Raw genomic sequence first — 16,403 nt, 5'->3', positions numbered from 1 at the left:
CTTTGCCTCTCTGTATAAACTTTAGAATGTGTTGATATATACAAATAACTTCCTGTGATTTTGATTGGAATTGCATTCAGTCTATAGATAAAATTGGGAAGAACTGGTATCTTGACAATATTGTGTCCTTTTATCCAAGAACATCAGATTTTTCTCCATTTATTTAATTATTTTTTAATTTTGTTTATCAGAGTTTTGTAGCTTTCTTCGTATATATCTTCTGTATATCTTGTTAGATTTCTACCTATTTTGTTTTGGGGAGTACTAATGTAAATGGTATTGTCTTTTCACAGTTTTAAATTCCCTTTGTTCATTGTTGTTATATAGGAAGGCAATTGACTTTTGTATGTTAACTTTGTATCTTGCAACAAGTTTGCTATAATTGCTTATTTCTTTCAGGATTTGTTTGGTAGTCAATTCCTGTAGATTTTTTTTTTATATAGACAGTCATGTCATCTGTGAACAAAGAGAGTTTTGTCTTTCTTCCCAATCTTTCATATGCTTACTTGCCCTCCAATATCTTCCCAATCTTTCATATGCTTACTTGCCCTCCAATAAAAGTATACCTTTATTTCCTTTTCTTGACTTGTTGCATTAGCAAGGACTTCCAAGTATGATATTGAAAATAAGTAGTAAGAGGGATGATCCTTGTATTGTATCTGATCTTAGTGGGAAAGCTTTGAGTTTCTTACCATTAGGTCTAATGTTAGCTATAGGTTTTTTGTAGATATTCTTTATAGGTTGGAAAAAATTTCCCTCTGTTCCTAGTTTACTGTGACTTCCTAATGAATGAGAGTTGTTGGATTTTGTCAAATGGTTTTCCTACCTCTATTGATAGGATCATGTGGTTTTTCTTTTTTAGCCTAGTGATGCCATAGATTACATTAATTGATTTTCAAATATTTAACCAGCCTTGCATACCTGTGATAAATCATACATGGTCTTGATGTATAATTCTATAAATTGTTGGGTTTGATTTGCTAATACTTTGTTGAGGATTTTTGCATCTATGTTCATCAAAGATACTTGTCTGTAATTTTCTTATAATACCTTGGTCTAGTTTGAGTATTAGAGTAGTGCTGCCCTCATAAAATGAGTTATTAGGTGTTACATCTGCTTCTGTTTTCTGAAAGAGATTGTAGAGAGTTGGTATACTTTTTTCCTTAAATGTTCATTAGAATTTACTCATCTGGGCCTGGTGCTCTCTGCTTTGGAAGGTTTTTAATTATTGAATCAATTTCCTTTATAGGTCTGTTAAAACCATCTTTCTGCTTTAGGCCTTTCTTCATTGCGGAGGGCAGGGCGCGGGAGGGGGCGGGGGAGGGCGGGCGGAGGAGGAGGGGGGGGGGGAGGCATGGGTAGTAGGTGAGGAGTGGGGGTGCGGGCTGTATGGATGGTAAGTGGAACGTCCTTATTCCTGTCTTCACGGCAGGCCTTCTTCCGTACTTCCTTCTTCTTTTCTGCTCTCTCTCTTTCTTTCTTCTCTTCTTTCTTTCTTTCTTTCTTTCTTTCTTTCTTTCTTTCTTTCTTTCTTTTTAAACCACCTTTCTTGTGTGAGTTTTCACAGATGTATCTTTCAAGGAATTGATCCATTTCATCTGGGTTATCAAATTTGTAGGCACAGAGTTGTTCATAGGATTCCTTTATTATCCTTTTAATTTTCATGGGCTCTGTAGTGATATCTTCTCTTTCATTTTTGATATTAGTAATTTGTGCCCTTTCTCTGTTTTCTTAGTCATCCTGGCTAAGAGCTTATTGATTTTATTGATCTATTCAAAGAATCACTTTTGATTTTGTTGATTTTCTCCAGTGATTTTCTGTTTTCAATTTCATTGATTTCTGTTCTGATTCTTGTGATTTTTTTTCTGCTTATTTTGGACTTAATTTCCTTTTTCTATTCTATTTTCTTAAGGTGGAAACTTAGATTACTGATTTGATATCTTTCTTCTTTTCTAATACATGTATTCAATGATACAAATTTCCCTCTAAGCACTGTTTTGCCTGCATGCGACACATTTTGGTAAATTGTACTTTTATTTTCATTTAATACAAAATATTTTTAAATATCTCTTGAGGTTTCTTTTGTGACCCAGGTGTTTTTTAGAAGAGTGTTGTTTAATATCCACGTGTTTGGGGATTTTCCAGTTATTTTTCTGTTACTGATTTTTGGTTTAATTCCAGTGTAGTCTGCAAGCAGACACTGTTATTTCTAGTCTTGTAAATTTGCTAAGGTGTGTGTTACGGTCCAGAATGTGGTCTCTTTTGGTGAATGTTCCATGTGGGCTTGAGAAGAATGTGTACTCTGCCGCTGTTGGATGAAGTGGTCAATAGATGTCCATTATATTCAGTTGATTGATGGTGGTGTTGAGTTCAGCTATGTCTTTACTGATTTTCTGCTTGATGGACCAGTCCGTTTCTGATAGAGGGGTATTGTAGTCATCAGCTCTAATACTGGATTCATCTCTTTCTCCCTACGGTTCTATCGGTTTTTGCCTCATCCAGTATGATGCTCTGTTGTTATGTGCATACACATTAAGAATTGTTATGTCTTCGTGGAGAATTATGTCACGTCCTTCATCATCAGTAGTAACTTTTTTTACTTTGAAATCTGCTCTGTCTGAGATTATTATAACTATGCCTGCTTTCTTTTGATTAGTGTTTACATGGTATATTTTTCTCTGTCCATTTGCTTTTAACTTATATGTGTCTGTATATTTTGAGTGGATTTCTTGTAGATATGATATAGTTGGGTCATGTGTTTTGATCCACTCCAACAATCTCTGTCTTTGAATTGGTGTGTTGAGACCACTGATTGACATTCAGAGTGATTACTAGTATAGTGATTACTGGTGTAGGCAGATTAGTATCTACCATATGCATTACTACTTTGTATTTATGGCCCTTTCTCTTTGTTCTTATTTCTGTCCTCCACTCACAAAAGGCAGAAAATCCTTTTACAAAAGGCAGAAAATCCTTTTTATACAGTTATATATGAAACTGTGTATATTTATTCTTTTCTTTTTAAACTGTGGAAGCGATATTTGCTTGTTGCAAAGTAATTCAAAAAGTATAGGAATGTCTAAAGTGAAAAAGAGTAATAATAATAATAATGAAAAAGTGATCTTTGCTTGGAAGGAGTCTTCTGTCATAGGCTGAGAGGGAAGATGGAAGGGGCTGTGAGGCCAGGGGATGCCTTGGCAGGTAGAGGGCCTGGGTCCCTTTGAAGACAAAACACTGTCTTGGAAAAATGAGGGGCAGTGCCAGGAATAGGAAATGTGGAGGTGAGGTATACAGAAGAAATTAAAATGTGAAGAAAAAGGTAATTTTTACTTCTATGTTAGGGTCCATTCTCTAAGAACAGCATTATTTTCAGGGGTCAAAGGCCCTTTGTGGGGGCAGGAAGGAAGTAAAGGAGATACTGAACGAACAGATGCAGCTGAATGTGTGTGGTTCAAGTACAATCCAGTGTTTACTTACTTATTTGTTTGGCAGGGCTGTTTATGACCTGCTTCTGGCTTGGACAAATTGTGTTGACCCTGATGCCCTGGCTCATTGAGGCCACTTAACACTGTTTACTTTTCAGGGAGTGGTGTGTGTGATCCCACAATCAAACACTTTGGTTAGGTCTGTTAGGAGAATGCCCACTGGCTAAGCCCTGCGTTGCCAGGATGTGCTACGCCCATTCACTAGAGAAGAATGAAGTTTTCTTGACCCAAATTCTTGCAGAGCCTTTGCAGAAAGAAGGAGCTTAAAGCTGAGAGCTTCAAGTTAGGAGATGGTTTTTAATTGGACACCTGGTTGCCAGTATGTAGAGACCCCTGAAAGCAGCAGTCCTTGACTCTGCCTTGCATTTGAATTTTTCAAAATGCTAATGCCCAGGCTGCACCCCAGGCCAGTTACATCAGGTGGGCAGAGGCCCTGCTACTTTGTAAAGCCCCCCCGGGTGAATTCAGTGTGGCTCCTTGAAGAAGCCGGCTCAATCCTGACCTGCCTCTAACCTTCTCTGCGGCAGACTACGAGCAGTGGTGGCTTTTGCGTCACCGAACAACAAAATACAACAAGACCTAAATGTTGTGAATGTAGTTAAATTGTTTTCAGGGTTCTGTGTTCCTCGAGTAGTGCAAACATTTGATTCAGATGTCACCATATAGATATTTTAAGTTGTCATAGAAAGCGTACACATAGTCAAAATGTTATACACCAAATTCTAACATACTGAAAATAACTAATGAGCTGTCTTCTCAGTGACTCTCTGTGGTAATGAATGCTGTCAACCAGGGTGGATCAATTAAATTCACACCCTTCAGTTTTTCAGTTCCCAGTTTTTATTCCTGTGGCCAGGTTGGGGTTCTAGGTAAGATTTGGATCGGGAGGGGAAGGTTCTCCGTGAATTATAGCTGATAAGCCACACGTCTTTCCTTGTAAAGTCTGTCATCTTGTAGATAAGGCCAGCTCGCTTAGAGGCACAAACACTGCCCCCTCCCCAGCTGCACCCCTGGACTGGGCAGAGCCGCATCCTACTAGTACTTGAGCTGTCCCAGCTGTTCATCAGCTGGATGGCTGTCAGATAGGTTTACAGTGGGGGCAGCTGTGATTCCTTTTTGGAGAGGGAGAGGGGAAGCTTTCATGGGGTGGAAGTGGGCTGCAGCTGTGGGTGGAGGTGGGTAGCCCAGAGAGATGCTGTCATTGTCAAGAGGCCATCGGAATGTCCCTGGCCAAGCGCTGTGGATGCAAGAGCTGCAGAATGTTCCAGCCGGGAGAGGTTTTTAGCCAGCAGCTCTATACTGAAGAGTAATTGTGTCAGGGGCTTTGCAGATGTTATTTGATACCTCTGTGAGGCACACATTATTATCCCCATCTTACAGATGAGGAAACTGAGGCTTGGAGATGTTAGGTAACTCATCCAAGGTCACAGCTAGTACATTAACAAAGCCAGCACTGGCACATGTGCTAGTCTACTCCCAAGCCTTGTTGGAAATCATTTTATAGATGAAGAGATCAAAGTCCAGGAGGGAGAAGCAACCTGTCCAAGGTGACATAGCCAGTTCCAGCTGCTGGCAGAGCTGTGGCTAGAACTCACCCGCTCCTTTTGCCTTAACTGCCGTGCCCACCTGCTGCTGAGGGGAAGGCAGGTCACGGGGGGTGTACCCTCCCCCCACCTGCTCAGCGGCTCAGGCAATAGCAGCGTTAGGCTGGGCATGGAATTAGAAATGGAACTCACCATATTTCCCAGCCCCTGAGTGTATGGGGGAGACCGTGTTAAGAACATGGAGAAGGTATGTAGAGGCATATCCCAGCCAGAAGGCAGGGGGAATAGTGGGGAATCAGAGCCGCCATCCCAGGGTCAGGTCTACACTGTCAGCTCCCCTCAACCCAACCCACTGCCAGCATGCAGGCATCCTGGGCAGCAGGGCTGTGCTTCAGCCCTTCACATACTTTCACATTCGTGTACACTCGGCTTAAAGCTGCAGCCACCTGCAGGGGCTCAGCTCTGTCCCTATTCACAGAGGGGAGAGGAGATAAGGAATGCCCCTCCACCTCCTGTCCTGGGAGCAGCTATTTGAAAACAAGGGTGCAGCACCAGAGAAAGAGCCCTAGGACTCCCTCTGACCCACAGGCTCAGATTGCAAGATGGTTGCTTTTTTTCCATCTGAACGTGTGCCAAGAGTTCAACTTTTCCTGCTCATTTTATTAAAAACTTTATAAACAGCCTCAATAGGGCAGCCCCGGTGGCCGAGCGGTTTAGCACCGCCTGCAGCCTAGGGCATGATCCTGGAGACCCGGGATCGAGTCCCACATCAGGCTCCCTGCATGGAGCCTGCTTCTCCCTCTGCCTGTGTCTCTGCCTCTCTCTCTCTGTGCCTCTCATGAATAAATAAATAAAATCTTTTAAAAAAAACCAGCCTCAATAAATAGATATAAAACTGCTACACAAATGACAGAGGGACTAGATGAAATTCCCAAGGGTCAGCCGTTGAATAAGCAACAGCACCTTGACTTTTTGCATAGTCAGATTTCCATATATGCAAATTAAGGACCATGAGCTCTACCACAGAGTGTCTTAATTAATATTTATAAATCACAGAACGCCCCCGAAAAGGCAGCAAGCTATTTATATGGTCATGTCACACAAATAATAAACCCTTTGAAGTTTGCTGCGTACTCTGCGTTTTGGTCTGAGAAGTAAGCGAGCATGTCTGTATATCTCCCACAGGTGTAGTGCGGGCACAGCGGCATGTCGCCGTCCAGGAAGGACCCCTGTACCGCACGGAGGGCTCCCACATCACCATCTGGTGCAATGTGAGCGGCTACCAGGGGCCTTCTGAGCAGAATTTCCAGTGGTCCATTTACCTGCCGTCCGCCCCGGAGCGTGAGGTCCAAATCGTCAGCACCGTGGACTCATCCTTCCCTTATGCCATCTACACCCAGCGTGTCCGTGGAGGCAAGATCTACGTGGAGAGAGTCCAGGGGAACTCAGCCTTGTTGCACATCACCGATCTCCAGGCCCGGGATGCTGGGGAGTATGAGTGCCACACGCCCAACACGGATGAGCGGTACTTTGGGAGTTACAGTGCCAAGATGAACCTAGTGGGTAAGGAGGTGATGATGTTTCTTTCCCATGGTCAGTATCCCACCCGAGTCAGTCCTCTTGGGCTGCTGCCCCACAGCCACTCTGGGTGGCTGAAACCACAAGCATTTATTTCTCACGGTTCTGGAGGCTGGAAGAGATCAGTGTGCCAGCAGAGTTGGTTCTGGTGAAGGTCCTCTCCTGGGTTGCCAACTCATAATTTCTCATTGTGTCCTCCTGTAGCAGAAAGGGAGTGAAAGAGCTCACTGAGCCCCTTTTCTGAGGGCACTACTCCCATTGATGGGGGCTCCACCTCCCTAACTTCATCACCTCCCAGAGGCCCCACCTCCAAACACCATTGTGGGGTGGGGGTGAGGTGATTAGGATTTACCATATGGATTGTGAGGAGGGGAGGAAATAAATATTGAGCCCATATCACGAGCTACTCGTTTGTAGTGCAACTTTGACTTAAAAAAAAAAAAAAAACAAATCTCCCCGGATATTTTAGTGGTTAACAGGTAGTGTGAGTGAACAAAGATTGTGGGTTCATTTGTAAATAATCAGAAGGCTGAGGCCAAAACATAGGAAGAATCTGGTGCAGGTGTTAAAAATTCAGAGAAGGTTAACTGACCTGTAGCTGGCAAAAGGGGATGTGAAAATATAAGGTAAGGATGCCTGTGGTTGATGATCTGTCTGAAGAAATGACAAAGAGGAGCACATGACATCAGCTAGCAGAGAGGTGAAACCGCTGCGCAGTGGAGGGGCTCTGAGAGCCGTGGGGTGCTTGTGAATCAGGAAGCAAATGTACCTGTGGGTCCTTGTTCACACTTGGGGCCTGTCCCTAGGTCTTTTGGCTGCACGAATGAGGAGTTTGTGCACCAGCTGTCTCGCTCAGCCCTGGTACTCCATGAATGATGGAAGGGACTGGCAGGAGGGGAGGGGACAGATTTCACTGTGGACAGCCGTGGGCCACCATGCTTGCTGATGTGATGTCCAAAGCAGAATTTCCAGGCATAATTGAGATCATAAAAACTAGAGGTTGAGAGTTGGGCAGAAAAACAGAACAGCCTTGATACTGTTGACCCTCCCCGTGGGTGGACATCGCAGCCGGGTGCCATCCACACTGAGACCCCCTCCCTCTCCACCCCATGCCAAACTTGCTTTTCCCTTCTCTCTGTCTGCATCCCGTCAGGAGGCCTGGGAGACCCTCACTAGACATGAGTGCAGTGAGAAAACACACACTGGTTGTGGTTGGAGTGTCCCCATCAGACCGAGGGCAGGGGGCTGTTTAGTCTTCAGAGGACGATGGTTCTGACTAAGGGGCCACAGGGCAGTGACCTCACTTGCCTCAGCTGGGGCTTCCTCCCACGCAGACCGCTCTGACACACGAGTTACAGGAAATTTCAACTTACCAGATGATTGAAGATGCTGTTCGTTGCTTTCCTCTACCAAAGATTTTTTTTTTTTAAAAAACCTAGACTTCCTAGGTTGCATTGCATTGCTGAAGTTTGTGGGGGAGCAGATAGGGGGTGCAGTGAGAGCAGAGGAAATGAGCAAGGTGTAAAGAAATGTAAAACTGCAAGTTCTAGGAACTATTTCCTTTTGAAGATGAGTCAGAAGCCAAGTGACAGTATCTCAGGACAGAACCAAAATGAACAACAAAAATATTATTTGGCCTAAAAGAGAATTCTTTTTACACAGTATTTTCAGGGAGCTTATTTACTATAAGACACAAAATGCAATTCTACCTGTTATCCAAGTGTTATTAAAACACTGAACAGGTTAAGTGTAAGTGTCAAAAAATTGCAAATTCAAGCAGAACACTCCTGTTTCTGTGCCACCGGAGGCCTCACAGTGACTGCTGAGTGGGCTTGGGTGGCTAGCACCCTGCGAGGGTGCAATTCTATGGCTTTGTGACCGTGCACTCGGCACATTTCTGTGTTGCAGTGATCCCTGACACCCTGCAGACCACGGCCATGCCCCAGACTCTGCACAAAGTGGAACAGGATCCTCTGGAGCTCACTTGTGAGGTGGCCACGGAGACATTCCAGCACAGCCACCTGTCTGTGGCCTGGCTCCGGCAGAGAGGGGGCGAGAAGCCCGTGGAGGTCATTTCCCTGAGCCGAGATTTCGTGCTTCACTCCAGCAGTGAATATGCCCAGAGGCAGAGTCTGGGGGAGGTCCGGCTGGACAAGCTGGGGAGCGCCACCTTCCGCCTCACCGTCTTCCACCTGCAGCCCTCTGACCAGGGCGAGTTCTACTGTGAGGCTGCCGAGTGGATCCAGGACCCGGACGGCTCGTGGTATGCCATGACCCGAAAGCGCTCCGAGGGAACCGTGGTCAACGTCCAGCCCACTGGTCAGTCCCTCTTGTCCCCATTCTGCGCCGGGTGGTGAGGGTTGTCAGACTCTGGGAGACTGTGCAGACTCCTCCGGTGACCTCTGAAAGTACTAAGAGGGTCTACGTAGCTACGTAAGATCTGTCCTTCTGGGCGCCTGGGTGGCTTAGTGGGTTAGGTGTCTGTCTTCGGCTCAGGTCATGATCCTTGGGGCGCTGGGATCGAGCCCCGCATGGTGGGGGAGGGGTCCCTGCTCAGCAGGGAACCTGCTTCTCCTTCTGCCCAGCTTGGGCTCTCTCTCTCTCATAAATAAATAAACTCTTAAAAAAAAAAAAAAAAGTTCTGACCTAGTGAGTCTTGGAGGGAGCAGCCCAGACTGAATCCAGCTTACAGACATGGTTTCTTTGCCCTCTCCGTGGAATTTTATACTTTCTGGAAGTACAAATCCATTTTCAAAATTGGGAGATTTTACATGAACCATCTAGATCTGATGACTGGGCACCCAGTGGCTACCCAGTTTTTGATGGTGTTGCCTGTTTCAGGGACCAGTCCTGTTTAATTTGTAGAAGACATTTGAGATTCTAAGCCTTCCAACAGAGGTATGAAATTGTGATCTAGAGAAATTTTGGCTTGAACTATTATTATTTTTATATTAATAATACATCTTCAGTGGTGTTTTGTAACCTCTAAATTGCTTTATCCTATATTGCTTCATTATCCCTCAGAAGTTCTGCAAGGTAAGTCGGTGGTGGTGGGGCAGATACCAAGGGCTGACTACTTTATGGCAGGGCCCAGGGAGAAGTCACAGGGTGGGTTGTCGAGGCCAGCCTGGCCTGGGTATCAGATTCTCCCATAAAGGCTTTCTCAGGTAAAAGACCTGGAAAGGGGTTGGTTCCCTGATGAGGCTGAGTGATATGTTTGTAGCTGGGGCAAAAAGGTGGTAGCACTGTGAGCTGAGATCTTCCCTGACTCCTTGTATCAATCTCCCGACTGCCCCACACCCCCAAATCCAGTCATGCTCCAGATCAGAGCTGACCAGTGTTGCTGGCTGCCTCCGCTGGGCAGGCTCTCTGTGGGCCTTGAGTCCCCTGGCTTTGGTTGCAGGGTGGTTGTCGTGCCATCATCGAGGAGCAGAAAGTGGCCCGAGAACCCTCCTGTGTCGTTCTTCTGTTGAGGGGTATGGTTTGTGGGAGATGAGCTGGGGTCTCCTCTTCAGGACCTGACCCTGACCTCACTGTCCCATTTGCTACATACTGTCAGCGATCTTGGGCTTCCTCCACTTGTTCTTGGGTCCTTCTAGAGCAGTGCTTCCACCTTACCCAACAGGACACATTCCCGAGCCAGGCTCCTGTTTGGCAGGTGGTGGTGGTGGGGACCTGGGAAGCTGGATTTCCAATACACTTCCCAGGTGATTCTTCTGCTGCCTATGTTGTCAAGCACAACTCTATAGGTAATAGGGGCAGAAGAGATTCTCTGGACATCTGATGGGCTTTTATGAGAAGGGTTGGCTCCAGGAAAGAGAGCACTATATGTGCTCTGGTAGGCCCCGCACAGCTAGTAACTTCTGGGTCTCTCAGTGCTAATATATCTGTGGAAGGCACTTTGTCTCATATTTATCCTTTCCCTTCCTGGATGGCTTTAAGATCAGCTTCCAAAGTCTGGACCAAATTTTTGAATCTTAATGCTTTTAAATTAGGTTGCATCAGTTAATCTTCTTTATTTTAATCTTACCAATTTGGGATTAGGACTTTTTGAATTTGCCCAGCAAATGTATTTGGACTAAGCCAGCAAAGGAAAAACTAGATTAAAAAAAAAAAAAGGCTGATGACTTTACTCCGTGCCCCTGTGTTCTTCAGTTTCAATGGTTGCAGCCTCATCTTTGCCCTCTCTCAGCTCATTTCGGTAAATGTCTAGTAAGTTCCTGCTTCAGTGAAGGAATGGTGATAGGCATTGGGGATTCAAAGATGAAGAGCTCTTAGGGCCTGCACTTGGGGAAGGCTGGTGGCTGAGTGCTGAGGTCTGTGATGCTACTGTGTGTATGATGCCCTGGGACACAGTGACTCAGAGGCCACAACATGAAATTTTCCCTGGATGGGAGAGTTAAGGCAAGTCCAGGAAAAACCAGCAAATTTGGTATGGTGGGCTGATTCTGACGCTTGATGAGACATCAGAGGGACAAGCATAAAGGCACAACATTGTGTGACATGTTTGGCAAGCAGAGAGGAGTCCAGTGCCGGCAGAGGTTGAGTCCCAGAAATGAGTGACAAGAGGAGGGAGGAAACGTGGTCTGAGGGCCCCATATGCTCCAGTGCAGAGCTTGGCTTTGACTCTGTGGGCCCAGTGTTTGCAAGCTGTTCTTCTTGGGATCCTAGGAGCCCCTCAGAGGTGCCTGCCAGGCTACACATGGGATGTGGGCATGTTCATGTGCACATGTGCACACCAGGGGGTGCTGGAGGGAGATGTGTGAGGGCCACAGTGTTCTCCTGCTTGCCTCAACCAAATGTTTTCTGTACTGGGCAGCAAAAGATTCTGTATGAAGAAAGTGCCCTTTCCTCTGCCCCTTCCAAAGAATGTTTGAAAATCACTGCTGCAGACACTTGAAGGGGGGGAAGTAGAGATTTAAAGCAAGGAGTGACACAATGAGATCTGGGTGCTAGAAGGGAGAGACCACGGATGCCAGCTGGAAGTTGATTAAACAGGTTGATCCTGCTGTGGAGAGACCAGGTAGGAGACAGCTCTAAGGCCAGGGTGGGAGGCACCTGGGTGGCTCTCTGGTTCAGTATCTGTCTTTGGCTCAAGGCATGATCCTGGGGTGCTGGGATTGAATTACACATTGGGCTCCCCACTGGGAGCCTGCTTCTCCCTCTGCCTATGTCTCTGCCTCTCTGTATGTGTCTCTCAAGAATAAGTAAATAAAATCTTAAAAAAAAAAAAAAAAAAGAAAAAAAAGAAAAGGCCACTGCTGGGTCGGCAGCAGTGCCTGGAAAGCAGGCAGTCATCATGGAATGAGAATCCACCTACTGGGAACCCTGAGGCTGGCACTCTAGGTGATCCTTGAATCAGGGGAAGGAGGGAGGGGGAAAGACAGGTATTGAGAGCATGCAGAGTCCTGCTTAAAAGCTTCTGCTTCCCCATTGGTGGCAACCCTGGTTGTCTTTTCTTCTGTTTTTGTAAATTTTAGTTAAGGAGTCCATCCTGCATGCAGAATCCTTCAGAGATGTTCAGTAGGCAAAGCACTGTCCATGCCCCACCTGGGAGAGGTGAGGGCCCAGGGAAAGCCCATGGGGTAGTAATTGGAAAAGGCACAAGAGAAAAGCAGCAGTAAGAGGTCAGAGGAGCAGATCTCAGTGAGAAACTGAGGGGGCAGTCAAGCAAGAGGAAAAGTGGGAAGGGAGGTGTCATGGAACCTAAAAGAGGAGAGTGGGTCCAGATGGAATCCTGCTTGAGAAAAGCCTTTGGTGTGACTGGTGGTGGTGGAGGGCGGTATGTTAGGGGGATCACTGGTGACATTTGTTAAGTCAATGAAGTGTGGAAGAAGGACCAGAAGCCAGACTTCAATGAGTTGAAGAGTGGGGGAGTACATGGGAAGAAGCATAAACCAATTTCTAGAGGTTTAATTGAAGGGGTATCACCAAGGACAAATTGCTGCACAGGGAGGAGGTGGTACGCTGTCAATCTTGTGTCTTCAACATGGGAATGTGAAGGCTTTACCAAGCCATGGGGATTGTCCCAGGAGAGCAGTAGAGCTTCTGGCTACCACAAGTCAAAAGCCACAGCTATAGCCAGTCTAACTCTGAGAAAATGGACAGTTCTGAGGTCTCGGGAACCTGTTGGCATGTCTTCAGTGCCATTTATGTGAACAGGATGCTTTTCCTTTCTTATCATTGATATTGAGTAATTGGGCTTGCCACAGAGCCACTCTCCAGCAGATAGTTTGGGCACAGATCCCCACAGGTATGTTCACCTGGGCAGGGGGTGTCTGAACAAAACCTGCTTCTTTTAGGCCATGCCTTGTAGGCCTGGTCTTTGGGGGAGGGAAAGCTGAGGCAGCAGCCGTGTCATTGGAGGTGAGCCCTTGGACGTCCTTGAGTGTAGTTTGCTTTCTTGGGAATTTGGGGCAACAAAGGGAGGAGCTAATTTGCCAAAGAAGATGAGTACCTGGAGCAAGATGCTAGCCCATGTGGGAGGAGAGAAGGTGGAGAGCCCAAAGAACAGGAGATACAAAGCCAAGCTTGGGTTGGGGAAGAGGGGGATGTTGGAGCAGTGTACTCATGATTCCTGTGATTTCTCAGGGAAAGAGAACTTTTATCTGCTCAGAGGGTACATAGGATCAGGGAACAAAAATGGGGCAAAGGTCTTAAAGATAGTGGTGGAGGCTTAGAAAGGCCAGTGTAAGGAAGGCAGGCAAGGTCAGAGCTAGCCAGTATCCAAGAAGTCCAGCATACCTGGAATGTGATGTCCCCTCCTTAGAGGGGCACAGCTAGATCTGAGAGGAGGAGGGACCCAGCTTCAGCCCTCCTCCCCAAGGCCCTGTGGTTCTGTTTTCTCCAAACCTTCATCCTTCTTCTTAGCCCCCACTTGTGCCAGGGATACCTGTGTCATGGAGGTGGTAACTGTCTCACCAGGTGGGACACTGTTAGTGGGAATGAGCCCTTCTCTGGCCATCCTCTCATTCTTGGTTAGACGGCCAGCTCTCCAAAAAGTGCCTGGGTTCATTGAGGTCCTGGGCTTTCAGTAGAAGTTATATTTTCCCTCTCCATCCTTCCCCAGATTTGTTCTGACAGGTGGTGACCAGCAGAGGGACATTTGTTTTCCTATTGCCTGCAGAATTTTCTCAAAGATTGTCTTCCCTGTGTCTTAATTCCAGTGTGCACAATGTATTTCAATCATATGTATGTTTTTGAGTATTTACTAGGAGTGGGGTCAGCACTTAGGCCACAATATAACTTGGTCTCTCACATCTTAGTGGGCTGGGTCCTACAACATCTGCAGAAAATGTTTGTAGTTAGGTTGCTTAAATGGACTTCTGGGAGTACAGGTCAAGGCTAGATAGACCTGGGTAAGTGATGTCATATGAGATATTCCTCACTGACCTCTGAGGGTCTAATCCAGGGCATCGTAGGCTGCAAATAGAGCCCCACTGGTCTCAACCGGGATGACAAGCCCCTTAGACTGTGTGGGCCAAGCTACCTCTGAGTTTGCTCTGTGACCTTCAGGAGTATCTCTGGTCCTCAGATCACGGGTTGGATTTTTCCCCCAAGACAAGCAGGGAGGTGCCTTCCCGGAGTTAGCACAACACAGAAGGCCTGGGTGGTGGGAGTTTGCTGATGAGTTGGGGTAACCGGGGCCCAGGTTCACCCAGAATGCATCCGTTTTGTCATATGTTCTCTTAGACAAGGAGTTCACTGTTCGGCTGGAAACGGAGAAGCGACTGTACACGGTGGGGGAGCCGGTGGAATTCAGATGCATCCTGGAGGCTCAGAACATTCCTGACCGCTACTTTGCCGTCTCTTGGGCCTTCAACAGCTCGCTCATTGCCAGCATGGGGCCCAATGCGGTGCCCGTCCTCAACAGTGAATTCGCCCATCGGGAAGCCAGGGGCCAGCTTAAAGTGGCCAAAGACAGTGACAGTGTCTTTGTGCTGAAAATCTACCACCTCCGCCAGGAAGACAGCGGCAAATACAACTGTCGAGTCACAGAGAGAGAGAAGACGGTCACCGGGGAATTCATCGACAAGGAGAGCAAGCGGCCCAAGAACATCCCCATCATAGTCCTCCCCATCAGTAAGTAGAGAGATGTGCCCCCTCCTTTGCCTCCCCCTGGTTCTGTCTGTAGCTTGACGTCACCGAAGAGAATTCAGGGGACAGGTGAGCTGTGTGGGCAGAGGGCAAGGGCAAGGCAGAGAAAACCCTTCTTAATCCCTCTCCCTTCTTCAGCTCGCCTGCCCATACTTAGCAACCTCCCAGTTAGGCAGAATATTGGGATGTGTTTGCAGGTGGGAGGGGACATCCCAGAGCTGAGCATTAGCAGCCCTCTGTAAATGCCAGCCATGCCAGCCCAGCTCGGAGGAGCATCAGGAATCCAGGATGGCTGTTTGTTTGCTCCCATGTGGGAATTGAGTCCCAGAAGAAGTGGGTAGATGCCTACCTTGAAATCTTACTTACGAGGGGCTGGTCTTTTGTGGGAGGAGTTTAAATCATAAAGCATGTTATTAAAAAAAAGACTTGCTGCCTGGGTTTTGAGTTACAAGGCATTTCCCTAAATGTCTCTTCCCTGTTGAAATTGTATTTTCAAAAGTCAGTGAATGGGACCTCTCCTGCCCTCCTGGAGTGTAGCCTTTCACTTAAAGCTTAGCCGGTGTCTAAGGCTATCTATCGATAGGTGGGCTCCTGCCTCCATGGAAGCTGGCCTTGTCTGGGTGGGGAACCGTTGTGGCTGAGATTTTGGGGTACTACCTGCATTTGCTCCTACTGTGTTTACTCTCCCCTAGGGTCAGGATGTTCTCATTAACATCTCAATTCTCTCATAGTTCTGTTTTTAGAAAAAAAAAAGATAATTTAAAGCTTACAGTGCCCTGATTTTAAACAAGCCAGTGAAGTTTTTAAACTAACCTTTAACCTTTTCTCAACTGCTCAGACTCTTCTTTCCCTCAGCCTTGTAATGATTCTCTTTACGTTTCAATTTACACTTTTATATTTTTAATATAATTCTCTTCAAACGAGAAGGAACAAGTAGATATGGGTCTTGCCATTTTTTCTTTCCTTGTCACCAGGATTCCTTTCTTATGTATTTATTTTTTTTAAATCTCTCACACACCTAATTATCTTGAAATTATTTCGCTTCTTAGACTTCTTTTTTTTTCCTTCTTCCTTGCAATGCCTAGCATGGTGCTTTGCATAGGGTAGGTGCTTGCTGAGTATTTGTAGAGTTGAAATTGTTGAATTGAATGCCCACTCTCTTGACTGTTTCCCTGTTGGTTTGTGCTTGTCTTAACCACAGACTCTCTACTTTTAAATCTGCGACTAATTCCTCACTCTAAGGACCCAGTGAAGGGCAGCCACACTGTTTACTTCCTATATCTTTTATACTAAGAGATTTCCCCCAACCCCTTACAAGAACTTGTTTGATGATCTGTGGCCTGCTATATTGCTTTTCCAGCAGATAACTGGGTAGTTAAAGTCCCTCAGCACCACCAGATCCTGCCCCAAGGCCACTTGGGTAAGTCTACCAAAGTACAACGATCACATCGGTAATGGTGATAATACCTTGGATTTTAATGGCGCTTTTCCTCCCAAGAGCCCAAGTGCTTCTGCATATATCACTTCCTTCTCCGCTCCCACCCCTCAAATCCCTGCAGAGGCCCAAATCATATCCATCCCAGGAATGAAGAAGCCAGAGCACTGTGCAGAGAGGTAGCTGAGCCAGTTTCATTAGAGGTTGAGCGTGCATTGCATTAGGAATATTTGCTTCTAACTCCAGATCCACTGCTCTGCGCTT

At 46.3% G+C, this 16,403-nt stretch overlaps 1 protein-coding gene across 4 annotated transcripts in view; it reads left to right on the top strand.

Moving 5' to 3' along the window:
- The window catches only part of IGSF3 (immunoglobulin superfamily member 3), a 91,497-nt gene that overhangs the window by 44,827 nt on the left and 30,267 nt on the right, over window positions 1–16,403 (top strand). For 2 of the 4 annotated variants that reach the window (XM_038561873.1, XM_038561874.1), the window contains exons 3-6: window positions 6,215–6,592; window positions 8,516–8,926; window positions 14,300–14,689; window positions 16,065–16,124. In XM_038561873.1, coding sequence (XP_038417801.1) covers window positions 6,215–6,592; window positions 8,516–8,926; window positions 14,300–14,689; window positions 16,065–16,124 — 1,239 coding nt within the window. The remainder of the gene's footprint in view (window positions 1–6,214; window positions 6,593–8,515; window positions 8,927–14,299; window positions 14,690–16,064; window positions 16,125–16,403) is intronic. The other 2 variants (XM_038561875.1, XM_038561876.1) reach the window with 2 other exon arrangements.

This window comes from Canis lupus, chromosome 17 (genome assembly GCF_011100685.1).
Source record: "Canis lupus familiaris isolate Mischka breed German Shepherd chromosome 17, alternate assembly UU_Cfam_GSD_1.0, whole genome shotgun sequence".
Lineage (NCBI taxonomy): Eukaryota > Metazoa > Chordata > Mammalia > Carnivora > Canidae > Canis > Canis lupus.
The sequence above is the reverse complement of the archived record's forward strand: the minus strand, read 5'-3'. Positions and strand labels throughout refer to the sequence as shown.